This window comes from Nasonia vitripennis (genome assembly GCF_009193385.2).
Source record: "Nasonia vitripennis strain AsymCx chromosome 4 unlocalized genomic scaffold, Nvit_psr_1.1 chr4_random0003, whole genome shotgun sequence".
NCBI lineage: Eukaryota > Metazoa > Arthropoda > Insecta > Hymenoptera > Pteromalidae > Nasonia > Nasonia vitripennis.
Window position 1 is genome coordinate 1,938,846 of NW_022279638.1, and position 17,219 is coordinate 1,956,064.

The following is a 17,219-nucleotide window of genomic DNA, read 5'->3' on the forward strand; positions in this document are numbered from 1 at the left end:
CATTTGTCAGAAAATGGAGGTATCTATCTCTGTTAACATTACCGTCAAAAAAGTAAGGCCCAATTAGATAGCCATTAACAATACCACACCATACTACAAGACTCCATTGATGTTGGTGATCGACTGCACGGGTCCAATGAGGATTTTCAATGGACCAATAGTGGAAATTGTGTCGGTTTAGTTGACCTGTATTATGGAAAGTGGCTTCATCGGAAAACATGACGTACCTGAAAAAATGTGGATCGTTTTGCAATCTTTCCTGTGCCCATTGGCAAAATCGTAACCTTCTTTCAAAATAACGTTCTGTTAGCTCTTGGGTCAACGTAATATGATATGGATGGTAACGATGGAGTCTTGTTATTCTTCTCACTGTTTCTCTCGGGATGCCAGATCGTACTTCTATTTGTCGAATTGAAATATGAGGATCTAAATAAATCATAGCAAGCACCACCAATACTCGTGGATCATTTCGCTTGATAGTCATTACTCTATGACGTTGTCGTGATCTTTGAGGTCCTCGCCTCTCTCGCTGTTCAATTCTCTGGATCGTACTTCGAGATGGATGATGATTTCTGTTTGGGAAACGCCTCCGATATAATTGTGCTGCTGCATTATAATTTCTTCGACACTCTCCCAAAATCAATAAAATATCAACAATTTCGCTTCGACTATAGTCCGGCATATTTACTTAGATTATAAATATTACAAAAATAAAAAAAATGACTCAAATCACATATTTTCAATTATTAAATTAGTATTTGAAGTCGATAAATATCTAAATAAATTTAAAAATTCTACTGCATTACTAGAACTTAGACTGTTTTCTGCAAAAAATAATAAATAAAAAACTACTTAAACAATTATTTAATTGCAAATAGTAATTATTAATTTTTTATTATAAAATAATTTATTGATTAGGAAGCTTTTATGAAATAGATAATAAATAAATATTTTGTAATTCCAAAAGTGTTAAAAGTAAATTTTAATAGATAACTTATAAAATAGTTAAAATTGTATTTTAGTAAAAGATTTATTTTAACTTATTAAATTTTATGAAGTGAAATCAAACTTATACATACATTTAAAATATGGGTAATTAATCGGAATATTTAGCTCTTAAACAATATTTTCTAGAATAATCGCTATGACTTGAAATTATATCAAACATTTTTTAATTTTAAGTAAATTGATTCTTCAAGAAATACCTTCATTACGTATTGCAGAACTTTTTTTATACAAGACATTAATACAAAAATTTTAATAGAAAATGTATATTCGTATTATATTTAATATTAAATGAAATGATGTAAAAAGTAGAATCTTCATTTGTTAACAATAATAAATATTCTGTTACGTTAGATAAAAATTTTTTTACATTAACATAACTTTAGATGCAATATTTTATATTAATATGTATGTTATTAATTAATTATTATCGTGTTAAATACAATATTTTACAGCTTACATATTGTACAAGTTTAAATAATGAACATACATTTTTTAGTGTTGTTGGTTGTTTATTATTACTTATCTAATAGAAAAGTGCAAAAAATTTAAGTACCTACCAATTTCTGCTGCAAAAATATTTCTAATAGAATTAAAATATTTATACAGTGGAATTATCACTAAATAATTATATTAACTGTTGCCAGTAATTGTATGTATAATCTGTGTGACGACATGGTATGTATTACAAACTTTATAATTCTGCTTATACATATGTATTTTCAACATGCGTGTTTACATGTATGTGTGTATAGCATATGTATACAAACATACGTATGTATGTATATCTATGTATACTTAAAACAATAATAATTTATGAATAAATTAAATGGATAAACAACAACGTTATTTAAAAAAACATAATGCAATTTATTTCTGATTCAAATAATAAATGTGTGTAAAATAAATATAAAAACTTTTTTACTTTATACTTCGATGTTTTACTTTTTCTTTTTCTGTATCGATGGCTTTTTATTGTAAAATTCTATTCATATTTTGGCATTACGGTTTATCAATTTATGATTTTTTAAAAATAAAACATTTAATAGTTTTTTTACGTTTTTATCAAACTTTGACGTTTTTCTACAATACTTCGATGTTTTACTTAATCTTTTTCTGTATCGATGATTGGCTTTTTAATAAAAATTTTCGTTAATATTTTTGGCGGAAGGCCGAGTGTGAGACTCTTTCGACAATTTTCGGAGGCTATTTTTATTTTTGCAAATCGAAAGTTCGGGCGGCAGGTACGGCGCGGGGCCGGGGCGCCTGCTTGAAAATCATTCGTGAGTTAAGCGTCGTAGGGGAAGGTTCGACGGAGTCGCGGTGGCAAGACTGAGCGCGGGACTTATTTTAAAAGGCTTATTTCGGGAGCCATTTTTATTTTTCGCATATCAGGAGTTCGGGTAGGTAGGTGGCGACCACCTAGAGGAGTCATTCGCAAGTTAACCGTCGGAAGGGATCATTCGGGGAATAGCGAGACTTATGTTTGGACGCTAGCGAGGGCTCATTTGCGTCTTGGCCGCTGGACAGAGAACATCTAAGAAGGGATTTCATCTCGGATACAAAGTAAAAGTAAAGTTTGAAAAAAAATAATTTGACCTTGAAATGACCTTGTAGGACTGGCTCAAATTCGAGGTCATAATTCCCCCCCCCCCCCCTATACAACAACTTTGGTCTCTACCACTTTTTTTTAATTTGGCGTTGCTAGAGGAATTACGTAGGCGGGGTTTCATTCTGGCTGCAGGACATTGAGATGACCTTCAGTGCCGCAACCGAACATACCATTCTGAACGTAAAATTTACCGCTCTTTCCATTCCCGCAATAAAAGAATGGGGTTCCTATTTAAAAAACTAAAGTTGACCTTTAAATGACCTTGAAAAACGCGTTCAAAGTCAAATCCAAGGTCACCATCGGGTTGCCCCTTCGATATCCTACAACTTTGGTCTCTTCCATTTTTTCGATTGTGGCTGTCCCTGACGAGTTATGAGCGGTTCCCGTTTAAATTAGGTCACCCTGTATAATTATATGTAGTATAATAGTACATTATGGTACTATTGTACATTATACTACTTTGCTATTTTCACCGAGGATGCATCTAATACTGCATCAATAAAGCGAGGAAAGTAATCACCTAATAAAAGAACTTGCGAGGGCAGTAATCACCAGCGGAATAAATTTTCTGTATTTTTAGTTTTTTTTATTACTGTTGACCGTGACCACTTTTGAATTATCTCTAATGATTTTAATTTGTATCTTCACCCCGCAAATTTTACTCTTTGTTATTTAATCTCCCTATTAAAAAATTTCACCAGAGATCTCACATAAGATTTTTCAATAAGGCTAAGGGGTTAGGATGTATCAAATTTTCAAATTTGTAAACTAATAAAAATGCAAAAATTTAGGGTACAGATGGAAAAGTAACACTAATTGTTCAACATGATTTGGAAGAGTATAATAGATTTGATGCTAAACTAAATAATATTAGAGAATATCGTTCGCAACAACCGATGAATATTGGAACGTTAATCAAAACAACTGAAAAAAAGTCAATGTATGTAAGGTATGTATAGCTATAAACAATTTGTTTTCATAATTGTAAGTTTGATAGAACCCGATTTCATTAACTAAGAATCTTAAGTTACATTTGAAGTAATGTCATAAATACTAATCCATTTAGGATAATAACATTTATTTCCAGTCTTTATCACACTTCTATATGAATTTACCTATTTCTTATTTTGCTTGGTTAAATAACGCTCTTAAAGAAATTATAGTTCAAAGCAGTACAATTTATAAATTTTATTCTATAACGGCATAAATCTTCTTTAAAAAATGATGGCATTGTTATAAAGCATTTAATACATAATTCTGATAAGGTGTTGGTTAGCAGCCTGAATAACTAAAGTACAACCACACTCTGGTAGGAAATCAAGGACTATGTGGGTTTTTAAATTGGGCCGGTCAAATGTTGCTCATAGACAGTTACGCACAAAGTACAATCTCAAGCACATTAAATTTTTGGTATCAAATTTTTTTTGTTACGTAGAAAGTAATAAATATCTTAATTTTTTGTCAAGGCGTTGATAGGGTATGAAACCCAATTTTTATCGATCAATACCGTTAAACCATTGCAGGACAAAAAATAACAAAACAAAATATTTTATGTTGGAAAATGATGATCCTTGAAAATTAATTTTTCAAAAGCGAAGCTTCATTAACTGACCTTTCGGATGCTATTGGCCCTCTTTAGAGTTACAAATTTTTTTCTGTAAAAAATTTTAAAATTAATTGTTTTGTAACATAAAATTGTCAAGATAGTAACTGACAAGGGCAAGACAAAAAACTGAAAGTTACGGATAATGTAGAAAAAAACTAAATAAAAAAACTTAGACTGAATATTGAAATGAAGGTCAAGAACTTCCAAGCAGTAGGGTACGTATGGTGTGTGAGAGATAATTGGCGACAGGGGCACGCAAAGATGTTAAATCACGGCGCGGCCTCCAACAAGGTTGTTTACCTTATTTATTTTATTCCTACGTAAAAACGCACACATGGGACCCATGTGAAAACTATATGAGAACGACGTAGATTCTAGATGGTTTCCACATAAATACTACATCCATGTTCCTATTAAGAATTACATGCAATCCATGTGGGTTTTTGCTGTGGGCGCCCAGTGGAATCCCAAGAGAAACCACATGGTTCTTACATGAATTTTACGTGGGCCCCACATAATTAATGCTAGCTATACATTTTGTTACGCCCAAGGCGTGGATGAAATTCATGTGGGAACCATGTAAAAACGACATGCGTCCCACAAATAATATCCAATAATACCTAAAGTAAATCTGCATCCAAAAATTTTTTAAGTATAGGAACGCTGTAGTGTAGAATTAAATTCTCCCATTCTTTAGCTTCCCAGTCGCCTCTGTCACTGATAAGCCTACTTAACCGAGATTGCTGTAAAGCGATGATTACTGTAGAGCTTTAATATTTTTCAAATACCTATCAATGACCGGAATTATATCAAGGATTCTTCAAAGAATATACTCTGTGACTTGTTTGCCTATTCCTGCTGTGCATATAATCAGGTACAAATCCTGCGATGATATCAAAACCTTTAGGATTAATAAGCGGTGACACGTCTTTGACTCCATAATACTCTTTTAATGAATTATCACATAAATTTTGCATGAATTGCACAGTTTGATCTTTAGTTCTTGGTTCTGGATGGTGGATGATGATTGGATGTCTTATACTCTCAACAAAATATTTACCCGGATGTAAACACCAAGAGTAACCAAACTTCCCATTGAATTGTTTGAAACCTTGCATTAGAGCACCAGCCAGAAAATCGACGCATGCAATAATAACGTTCAGTTTTGATTTTTTATTTTATTTTTTACTATTCATTTAATTTTAATATTCGATAGTTTATTAAGTTCAGAAACTAGGGGTTCTAAGAAGGTGTGCATTGGTGGTTTTGGCATTTCGAACCATATACCAGACACAACTAGACTTTTTATTCTTATTAAAATAGGTATCTTATTTACCGATAAATAAATAGGTCAGATACACAAGTTTGAGGATTTAAAAGGTAGAGCGACGTCTGTGTTCAAAATTACTAAATACGACATCCTTTCATGAATTGGTAGACTTTTTACAAATAATCGATATAATTTACCATCAAATATAACCTTAATAGTACCATCATACGTCCTCTCATTCATAATAAAATCATAAAAATCGTCATTCGCATTAATAATAATAGTCGATATAGCTTCAGATGGATCTATGACCAAAAAAATATAGTCTAATGACGGCCTTAATATATCAATATTTAATAAGAGTCTGCCTTCGTACGTGCATCGATAGCAGGTACGTGAAATCCATTATTTTGCGTACGCTATACTGGAAAATAGTTTTCCGGAAAATGTTTCGTGAATGCTACAACTTTTCGCGTACGCTACAGAAATTTTCGCGTATGTAAAGAAACTTATATCGAGTACGTTACGTCGATATTTCTTCGCGTACGCTATAAAACTTTCTACGCATGATTCTGATAATTAAAACAATAACATCTCTACTCTACCCTAATAGTATAACCAATAACTAAGTGAATTACACGCGTTCTACGTTGATCATTGGGTTGGTTCAGTTATTTTTTGAGATACTTAATCTCGTACACAATCCAAGATCTTGAGAAATAATCCAACTAACTTATTATTGACTGCCAATAAATGCGTGGCTACGGTGACTGTTAACAGAATAGTGAATTTATTGCTTTAGTTGTAATGGCCCATGTTCATACATACTTTAGCATTTACGTATATGTATAACGCCTGTACGACTGCATTCGTGCACTCATACAGACGACGTAAAATAAACCGATTGCGACAGTACGAAATTAAACGCTGAACATCAGAGCAAGTGCTTTGACCTACAAGTCAGCACTTTTCACGCACGTATAACTGACTTACTTTTGTACATCATCCTTGCACGTCAGATGTTGATTGGTCGATCGTTGCCGCGTTTGATTTAATTTCACAACTACTTTAATCGTCGACAAGGCTTCAAAAAGCCGGGAAACGATCCACGGAGCGCGTTTTGTACAAGTAATCTGTTGTTGTGTAGCTGTACCCGGTCAGTGAGTACGAGTGCTATCTCTCGGTACTTATCGCTTATTGAGTATGTGTAAACCACTCAAACTCTGCGTACGAGATATAGTAAACTGTTGTTTTCTGGTTTGAGAGTCTGCATCAAGCAATAGGCAAAGGGCCTGTTGATAGCAGACCAGCGTTAGTGGGAACCCATAGAACAACTTAGATTATCCATACATTAAACAGTCACAAGTGATCGTGCAGAATAAGACTAATCAGCATTTTCCGTACCACGAAGGAGCTTCCAAAATCCAGGTCATGACAGAGAGAGAATATATTTGAAAATATTGTAAGTTAAGTTCATTTATACAAGAATCATGCGTAATTACAAATAAGACACCACACGAGTATAAAAACAATACTATCATCAACATCTTATAACATCTACCGAGTTCTGGGTTGTCTCCAGTAAAACAAAACAATTTTACTTAATCAGTTTCTAATATCATTATTATTAACTAAGAACATCCTTAAAACAACCTAAACCTCTTGAGAAGATAATAGAAGGAGAAAATACACTTGCTGTCTACACCATAAGCCACACAAGGTAAGAGCAAGCAACACAGTCGTGGACATTTTGTTGTCCGCGATTCTACAGCATGACAATACTGCTGATACACCAATAGTGTCTGCATGAAATTAACCTGTCTGCTTTAGCAGACAGCGCGGCCAGAACACCATCCACGCAGATCCTCGTCCACACGGACGAGTAGCGTCAATGCACTTCGATCTCACAGTCCGTATATAACCTCTGGTAACAATTAAAAATCTCGAGCTTATACTAGTTTCCAAATAAATAATTATTCATAGAATCTGCGCAGCCCGTCCTTATACCAAGTACGATCTTTACAAAATGGCATTCCTTGTGGAGAACTAGCCATTGTTACTAGAGTAACAACTCGTAGAATTTCGTTGAAAATACTTAAGATTTTTTTAAGAAGTTTTCAAAGTATTAAGAGATTTTTAGACGTTTTAGAAATTTAGAGTAAAAAAATTAGTAAATTTTTTTTTTTTTTTTGCAATTATATCGAAATATCAGCAAAATATCGATTGATTTAAATCAGAAAAGAGAGGATATTCTCACGATCGCGGACGTGGAAGCCAGAATAAAGGATCTCAAAATATTTCTAGAGCAGTCATGCACATACCAGAATATGATTAACATGACTTTGAAGGAATTCATACAAGACATGGAAAACAATTTTACATTGCTACCAGCGGACCAGGAATCCTAGTTTTTGAGATTTGTGATATCCAGGTTAAGGGGACAGATACACCTTAAATTGTCAAAAAACACGAAAAATTCAATTTTTGATTATATTTTTCCTAAATTCTTTGAAAAATAAATTAAACTATTAAATATATTCAGGTATTACGTAAGAAATATAAAACCATGTTTATATTTGCTATATCATCGGGTATGCCATTTCTTCGACGGCCAAAATTCAGAATTTCCATTTTTCAGCTACCGCAGACTTACATAAAACTTGGGCTTCGAAGAGCACTTTCATACTAATAGATATGCTTCAAACACATATAGTTTCCAGATGAGTGTGGGGTTTTACAAAAAAATATTATTAAAAAAAAATTTTCTGAAAATAATCTTTAATCTAATAATCTAATAATCTAATAATTAATTATTAACTTATTGCGGTAAACATTATCACTGTATGACACACCTTGGCGTAAACCTCGATTTACCGCACGCTTGTGCAAAAATTCACTCTCTAAATCTCGAATTACGCACGTTGTGTCATAAAATATCGTACGATACTATTATTCTTATTATATTTTCTTTATTTGTATTATATTTTGCCTATCCTAAATTTACTAGTTGATCAATGATTACTTCACCTAAGATTTTTAACTCTCTGTCAAAGTTGCGATTACGTTGGAAAAATAAGGAAATGGCGGCGATTAACGCATCAAAATCACTAAATCAAGAAATTATAAAAATTTATTTAAAAAGTCACACTTAAATGTATCCTTGTAGATTAGTACTTTGCACACGACGAAGACGCATTTGAATTTGCGTCGAAGACTAATTCAATTCAGTTATGCCGCGAAGACAATAGTATATATATTTTGAACTCTTGCGTCGAAGACTATAAAGTACATTTGCAGTCCCGCTGCGAAGACTAGTACAGTTCTTACTTCGTATACGTTTGATTCTCTGGCAACGAAACCATTTAAAATTTTCTAAATTCCACACCATCTATTTAAGTATTCACTTGTATCGGCTGTTTCCGAGACAGCCAAATTTTTCTAATTGATCAGTATATAACTTAACTTAACTTCACTTAAGTGAGCCCTTTATTGAACGAAAAAATGTTTGTTGATTAAATATGTTTTATTATGATTAAATATAATAAACTGGACTTTGGTTGATTGATATCAGTTATTTTTATCTGTTATTTTGTTGCGGAATATATCAAACTCGCCCAACCTTTTACTTTTTTAAAAGTTAATTTTTTGAGATTTTAGTCCTTTTTAGTAAATTTTTTCAGGTATTTCATATTTATCCTAAAAATAAAGTATAAGCATCTTTAGCACCTTTTGACCATAGTTTTATTGTAACAACTTTATCATTAACACGAAATTACTGATTGGTCTGATACACTATACTCGAATCTCGACCAGAATTGCAGATTCCATCTTGTGATATGCATGCGCGTTATTTCACATTCACAAACACATAGAATTAAAAAAATGATTATATCTGCACGAGTAATTATTTGTAGCATCCATTTTATGTAAATCGAATCTGCAGATAACATTTTGTGATATGCATGAATACATAAATTGTCATTTTATATTCATAAACAAATCGGTTAAAAAAAATATATATATCAGCACAAATATTTAATCGCAGCATCCCTTTTATCTGGACCAAATTTACTGATTACATCTTATGATATGCACGAATACATAAAGCATTTGTCATCTCATTGTTAGGGTAGTAATAAATTTACCGAACTAACAAAGTAATGTTGTATGATTATGCGGATGATAGCTTACTCTCCCATACGGGGGAGATCAGTACTTCGTACTGATTGTCGCGGCGGAACTGTTTGCGTGATGATAAAACACCAAGGACAATTACATTATTAACGAGAACGACTTACTTGTATTTGTTAAGGAGGATGATCCAAAGGTTGACGATCAAAACTCTCAAATCAAATAATCTCTTAGACTCAATTATTTCAGAAAATTCCTTTATTTGTTCCTGGAGACTTCAAATAATTTTCAATTGGAATGAGACAAAATTTCGGTAAATGATGATCAAGACGGAATCACAATTAAGACTAAACTCCAAATTAAACACTCAGAAATATAATTATAAAATTGAACTCTTGAATAGCGTCCTTACTCTTGGATCGCACACACAGGAATGAAAAATCAGGGGAGGCGAAGCTTGAAGAAAGCGTCATGGCTTTCTCCCACGCAGGGTCTTTACTTCTCCTTCGCACTTCAGTTTAGTCGCGCTCTCTTTCTTACTCATTAGGCCTTATGGGCCTAAGTACGGTCAACGGCTAAACTGCAGCGTCGACTGTGCACGCGCGCTTTCAGCCGAGGGAGGAGAAGATTGTTTTGGTTTAGGGTTACTTCTTGCGCTCGTTAAGCGTGGAAGTTTCTGGATTTTTCCTGCTGTCTTTGTTTCATTTAATTTAATGTTTCTGAATATTCCTCCAGTAACTTCGTCACTTAACACTCATATGTACAAATAGATGGCTATAAAAAAAACAGCATATCTGAACAAATATTTAATCGCAGCATCCCTTTCATCTGGACCAATTTTAAAATAATCTTTATTGATCCATTTATATATTCATATGTCATAATATATGTCAAAAATATAAAAAAACATTAATTAATTGCGTCTATTTTTTTCCATTGTTTTAACAGCTTCTAATCTAGACCGAATCTTGAAAATGTTTTTTAGTAGGAATGTATATAAACGTTAAATAGTTTTTATCATATGTACCTGTCTATACCATTAAATAATTTTTATTATATGTACCTGTCTATACCATTAAATAGTTTTTTATTTATAAAATACATCAAGTTTTGTGAAATAAATGCAAAAAAAATCCGGACGGACGGACAAACGGACATTTTTTAAGTTCTTTTATTGCTGAAAACTAATTGAAATTTGATACATTTTTTTCGGTAACCTAAATGATTTACGTTTAAAGAACATTTCTACCGAAAAATAGATTTCATTTGTTTGTTTTTACAAGTTTTAGAGGGTTTTTACAAACAAAAGCCAGCAAGGAACAAAAAAACTCATTTTTATCAGTTTTCGATTTATTACTGAAAGAATAAGCAGTCAAATTACTTAAAATTTTAATTAGATATAGTTTGACACGTGACCCTTTGACATGATTTTTTTTGCGAGGTTATGATGTTTAGTTTTAGAGATATACATTTTATCTGCCAAACAAAGCGGTCGATCCCGAGAGCCAAACATGGAAAAGTAGGTAATGTTATTCTCTTTCAAATGCATTATAGCTGAATTGTTTGTAAAAATGGGATGATTGAAAAAAAAACGCAAAATAGTGTTTCTCAAAAATCTAAAAATGGACATAAATAAAAATAGTTGAGAAAATAAAAAATACTACGTTGAAAAGTTGTACTTAATACGATGTTTTGCACGAGTTACTCTTACTTTAGGATAAAAGGAAGGCCGGTAAAGAGCGATTTTTCTTCTTAAGTACCAGTTCTGTTGTATTTGTTGTTTAATTGGGATTTTGCTATATGACCATAGCGCCACTTGGACGTTACGGCGGCACCGTTTGGCCGCTTCTCAGACCGCTCCTTAAAGAGGATCGTGTGGATAGTTAGTTCTTTGGATGATTCTGTTCACTCGGTGTCTGTATGTTTGCACAGGTTCTTGTCAGAAGCAGAGTGTTTGATATCAAGGTTAACATCATATTTGCTGTTACTGTCTTGGCAATTAGCCCATACTAAGTTGTTTTTATCACTACAATCAGCATTCTCATGTTTTGTAGTACAGAAACTATAGCATTTTTTCTTCCTGCACTTTTTAGCACTGTGTCCGTACTTACATCATCTGTAGCAAAGACTTACATTGTAGTCGTCAAATATTTGATGTCTACTACATTTGTAATATCATTTTTTGTCTTCACTTGCTACAGCATAATTGTTTCTGTTTAGTCTCATTATTATGGTCCATTTATTCATTTTTCTTCATATAAATCTATGTTTGATACTTATTTCACTTGGATCTATATCATTTATGACACATTACCACAAATAATGCAAACTACACTTTTTAAAGTAAACTTAGGGTCAGCCGGATGACATGCATAATAAAGCACGCTATCTCAGACGTTTACATCATCCGCCATCTTGCACACATGAGGAAAATTATAAATATTAGTTTGCTTTCTCAAAGAATTTCAAATTAATAATTTTGATGAATAGATGAAAATGTATTCAAATGTAGTGAAAATATCACCGTGATCAGTGGAATAGCATCTTCATTCACACCTCGGCACGTAGCTTCCTTTAGTCTTCTTCATTACTATTTTATACGGTCGACCTTAAGGGTCTTGTTCAACCTCGTCCTGTAGTTCCTTAAGGCACCGTTGTTAGTTTTCGCGGATTTTCTTCTTAAGACTCCTTTTAGCGTCCTTCGTTTTTCGTCCGGGGGCATCTACTATTTCCTTGCCAATACCAGTTTTATAGTATTTCTTCCTCGTCCGTTGTTCTCGTCTTCTGGTCCAGTGGCACATACTACGTAAACTCGCAATCTCCTTGTCCCACCAGTATACTGGTGGTCGTCTACTGTATGATACTCTTCGAGGCATAGCAGCGTCACATGCTTTGGTGATGTTTACCGTCACCTGCTCCGCCTTGCTATTTACCGTTCTAAACAGTTGCATTTCTTCTAGTGCTAACAGGAACACCTTCTTATCCTAATCCTTCGTTTTTCAACTAACTCTACTCGTCGTTGTACTCGCGCTAGGTCCCTGATTTGATATTTCTACTTCCAATATTATGGCCTGGTGATCACTATGTGTGTAGTGCTTACTTACTGTCCATGGAGCAACTGAGCCAATAAGGCTGCTGCTAACAAACGTCAGGTCGACAATAGACCTTGCGTCTCCTTTTATAAATGTGTGAGTGCATCTTTGGTTAAGGGGACGGATACACCTTAACTTGTCAAGAAATATTATTTTAAAAAGTTGTCTGGATATTAACATGAAATTTGTTACTTTTTAAAGTATTTAAACAATTTTTGTTGATTATTTTCAGAAAATTATTTTAATAATATTTTTTTGCAAAACCCCACATTCATCTAGAAACTATATGTGTTTGAAGCATATCTGTCAGTATGAAAGTGCCCTTCAAAGCCCAAATCTTAAGTAAGTCTGCGGTAGCTGAAAAATGGAAATTCTGAATTTTGGCCTTCGAAGAAATGTCATACCTGATAATAGGGCATATATAAACTTCGTTTTATCTTTTGTACATTTTATCTGAATATATTTTCTAGTTTAATTCATTTTTTAAACAATTTAGAAAAAATATAAACAAAAAATTGAATTTTTCATTTACGATAAGTTAAGGTGTATCTGTCCCCTCAACTAGAACCAAATCCAGGAGAGCGATTGCTTCTAGGAGTATTTGACATATGTGATAAGTTTTTATGCTGCTCCACTCCACAGCCAACGCATTGGAGTCGCTTGTAATCAGTACTGGTTTCCTACCTACTGCGTCTTGTATGAACCGATCTAGCAGTTGTTCGAACTGTTCGATTGGAGCGTTAGGTGAAGCGTAGCAGCTGTGAACAGTGACACCTGCTATCACATGCCCAGATCGCTGCTTTACCCGTAGTGTCTATTCCCCACGATGGTCCGTCTAGATCCTTATATTGTTAGCAAACAATAGCTACGTCTACCTCTGTCTCGCGGACAAACTGGTTGAGTAGGTCCTGTGCTGCCTCACAGTGGTTTAGATTCAACTGCACTATCTTCATTTTCCTTGGTTATTCAGATCTTTTAATGCGGCTCGGTAGGATGGGCATGTATAGCTACCGGCTGCATGGTCACTCTTTAATTCTTCATTTTTGTCCCGACAAAGAATGCAACTTAGGTCGTTCGTGCAACTTTTCGCTGCATATCCTTTCGTTCCGCACTTAAAACAGCATTTACTTGTGTCGTACGTCTCTGTACATTTGTTTGCGATGTGGCCAAAAGCCAGGCATTTATAGCATCTAGGTGGTCGCATCTCTTGACTAATCTTTCTGAATTTGCAATTAACCTAACCTACTTTGAGCTATCCCCTTGCGATCGCCTTTTGGGCAATCTGGGCAGGCAGCTGTCTCCTCTACTACTTCCTTCTCTTTTAAAAACTCTCTATTTAGGGCTTCTAGAATATCCTGTTTAGAAGTAAGCATGTCAAGGTCTTTTATTTCCAAGACCACTTCATGCTGAAGCCTCTAAATTGTGGCTTCTTCTACCAGCACCGCTTTAACAGCTTTTTGAAGTTATTGCGTTTTCACGTCTTTGGAGCGTTGTAGGTCCAAAAGAAGATATCCTGCCAGCACTTTGCGTATTTCATTAACGCTGTTACCAAGCACTGTCAGATTGGGGTCCGCTTTTGTTTTCCTTAAAATATCAGCGTACGAATTCCCCTCAGCAGCTTTTATAACAAGTGCATCAGACCTAGTGTGTCTCTCTCGTTGTTTTCTAGTGCTATTTTTGTTCTCGGTACCAGTGCCTTCATGTATCTCCTTTTTCCTTTTCTTTTCTTTCTTTTTTTTCTTTCTGGTAATAAACTCCTTCCAGGGTGGGTCTGACTTTTCTTCCGAAGACACCTTTGATTGGCTTTGTGATGTGACTACTACAGGGGCTACTTCTTTATCTTTCTTCCTTTTTTTAGCGTAGTTTTCTTGTTTCTCTTCTACCTGGCTTGGTGACATTACCTTACGCTTATTTAGCGTTTTTATCGTCAGCGCATTTGATGCATCTATCGTCTGTAATGCCTTGTCCTCCTTCTAGATATGCTGCTGGTTCGGTAACATTTTTGCTTTACTTAGCATCAATCCAAAGCTCTTCTTGCGCTTTTCCAGCGCCACTTGTCCTCTTTCAAGCCGCTTGACCTGTGACATAATTGCCGATAGATCGGTTTTAACAGACTTATGAATTGGATGCGTTTGACACAACATTATCTATGGAGTCCAGCCTGTCTCGGATCTTCTTCCATGTGCTTTCTTGTTCTCGCTCAGCATCCCGGATTTTATTCCGGATTTGGAGAGCTCCTTTTCCTGCTTTCTCTCCTTGCTCGGTTAAATTATCCATGCTCGATAATAGTCTTTATCCCGGTATGTGTCTGACCACCCTTAACCCTATAATCATGGAGGCAGCTGACATGGCCCTAACACATGACTGTAAGAGGTGCCAGACTGGGAACATCATACCAGGGTATAGCGATAATGCCCTAGTCCACCTCAACTCTCTCGAACCTCCCACCCTGAACAAAGTGCTTGGCTCTCTGGAGTATTTTATTTTTGCTCTACCCTTTGAGGTATCTACCACAGCGCGCTCTCCCTTATCCGCCACCCGGGGGACGCGCCACATACGGGTGTCAGGCTTTCCCGCGTGGGTGTGTGTATGTATAACGTAATACTTCTGGAACTACTTCGTCAATATCAATAAAATTTGACATACATATATATTTTCGGATTCTGAATTCAGGAAAACAGTTATATTTTAATTTGTCAACTATATTTTTATGGTTATTTTTTGATTTTTGAAAAACACTATTTTGCATTATTTTCTAATCATAATATTGTTACAAACAATTCAGCTATAATGCATCTACAAGAGAATACAATTACCTACTTTTCTTCGTTTAGTCCTCGGGATCGACCGCTTTGTTTGGCAGATAAAATAAAAAGGTGTTTTTTTTACGAAATTTATATCTCTGAAACTAAACATCATAAATTCACGAAAAAAAATCATGTCGATGGATCGTGTCAAACTATATCCCATTAAAATTTTGAGTGATTTGACCACTTTTTTTCAGTAACAAATCGAAAACTGAAAAAATTGACTTTTTTTGTACCTCGATTACGGGCGTAAAAAGGACTTATTGCACTTGAGATTTTGGGAAAAAGAAGATATTTTTTATGATACGTGCACAAATGAATAGAAAATCGAGTTTTTCTTAGCAGCGGGAAAAAACTACTCCCTTGAGAGAAAAAAACTGTTTCCTCTCAAGGGAGTAAATTTTCCTGAAAAAAATTACTCCCTTGGGAGGAAAAAGTCTTTTCCTCCAAGGGAGTAGTTTTTTCCGCACTCTGCAGCCTATCCGATGGATGTGTGTCTATATAAGTATTTTCAAAATTTTTGAAAGTTTTGAATGTTTTAAAATTTTCGAAATTTTCAAAATTCTCAATATACTATTGTTCTACTTTGAAAAGTCCTCGAATTTTCCATTTCTTTCATATGCATGATAAATGGCCTATTTGTGCACTTATCATAAAAAGTACGGTGTGCAACAAGGGAGGAGTGGCTTTGTCAGACTCGGGTGATATTTTGAGCACTCGCTAGAAATAGCTAATTTTTCCCCCTAGTTGCACAATATATTATTATTATGTGTTTTGGCTAAGTTCATTGCACAGTGCATTTATTCATGTATGTACACCTAGCAGAAGGTGATGATTTTCGATGGCTTCTGGTTGGAAGCAAGCTCTCCCTCCCCAAGTGTCACATAACCTTTAAGGTTTATTCAATGAATTTTGATCAATTTCGATCAAAAACTTCGCCTATTGTATGCGACCCTTTGTAGCTAGCTTCCAGCGACTCTGTAACGTTCGAAAAACATGACTTTCCACTGGGTATACGGTAAAAGTCTACGCATAATATTCCTTAATTACAAATGAATCCGTAAGATAACGCAAGTGACTTGCGCAAAAGGATAATTATCATACGTTGCGTATTAACTATGAAGTTTGCAATTAATGCGTTATGTGATCTAACGGTTTTTAGTAAATAATTCTTGTAAGTAAATACCTCTCTAAACAAAAATGCCATGAGCACTAATGTAACTGAAATGTACAATTTTTTTAATGAGACGTATACCAAAAATACTATATGAAAACTAATATAAGTAAAATTGAGTTCTAAATTGCAATAAATACATAATCTTGAGTATTGTTTATCTCGGAGTATATACTATATACAAATGATGACTTAGATGGAAGGCCAGATCCCAAAATTTCGGGAAGCCAAAAATGCGAGATACAAGAACGATAGTTCTACCCCTCATAAGGCAGGTGGCACGTGAAACGCACCTTAAATCAGTTGTTCAAAGCGCCACCTGCTTTATGGGGAGCAGAACTAACGTGCTTGCTCCGAGTTCAGGGTTTTGGCTCTGGATGGCCTTCTATCTGAGAAGGCACTATATATATATATATATATATATATATATATATATATATATATATATATATATATATATATATATTCTCAGTTTAACCTACGAACTACGAAAGTTTTTGTACAAAACCACAATATTTTGGG

General features: G+C 34.4%; 1 protein-coding gene across 16 annotated transcripts in view; it reads left to right on the top strand.

Annotated features, from left to right (window-relative positions):
* LOC100119218 (disks large 1 tumor suppressor protein) overlaps positions 1-17,219 on the top strand; it is a 1,703,670-nt gene that overhangs the window by 958,672 nt on the left and 727,779 nt on the right. For all 16 annotated transcript variants that reach the window (XR_004227336.2, XR_004227337.1, XR_004227338.1 and 13 more), the window contains one exon: positions 3,409-3,566. Coding sequence is in view for 13 of the 16 variants with exons in the window: in XM_031928125.2 (XP_031783985.1) it covers positions 3,409-3,566 (158 nt within the window). In the remaining 3 variants the exon portion in view is untranslated. The remainder of the gene's footprint in view (positions 1-3,408; positions 3,567-17,219) is intronic.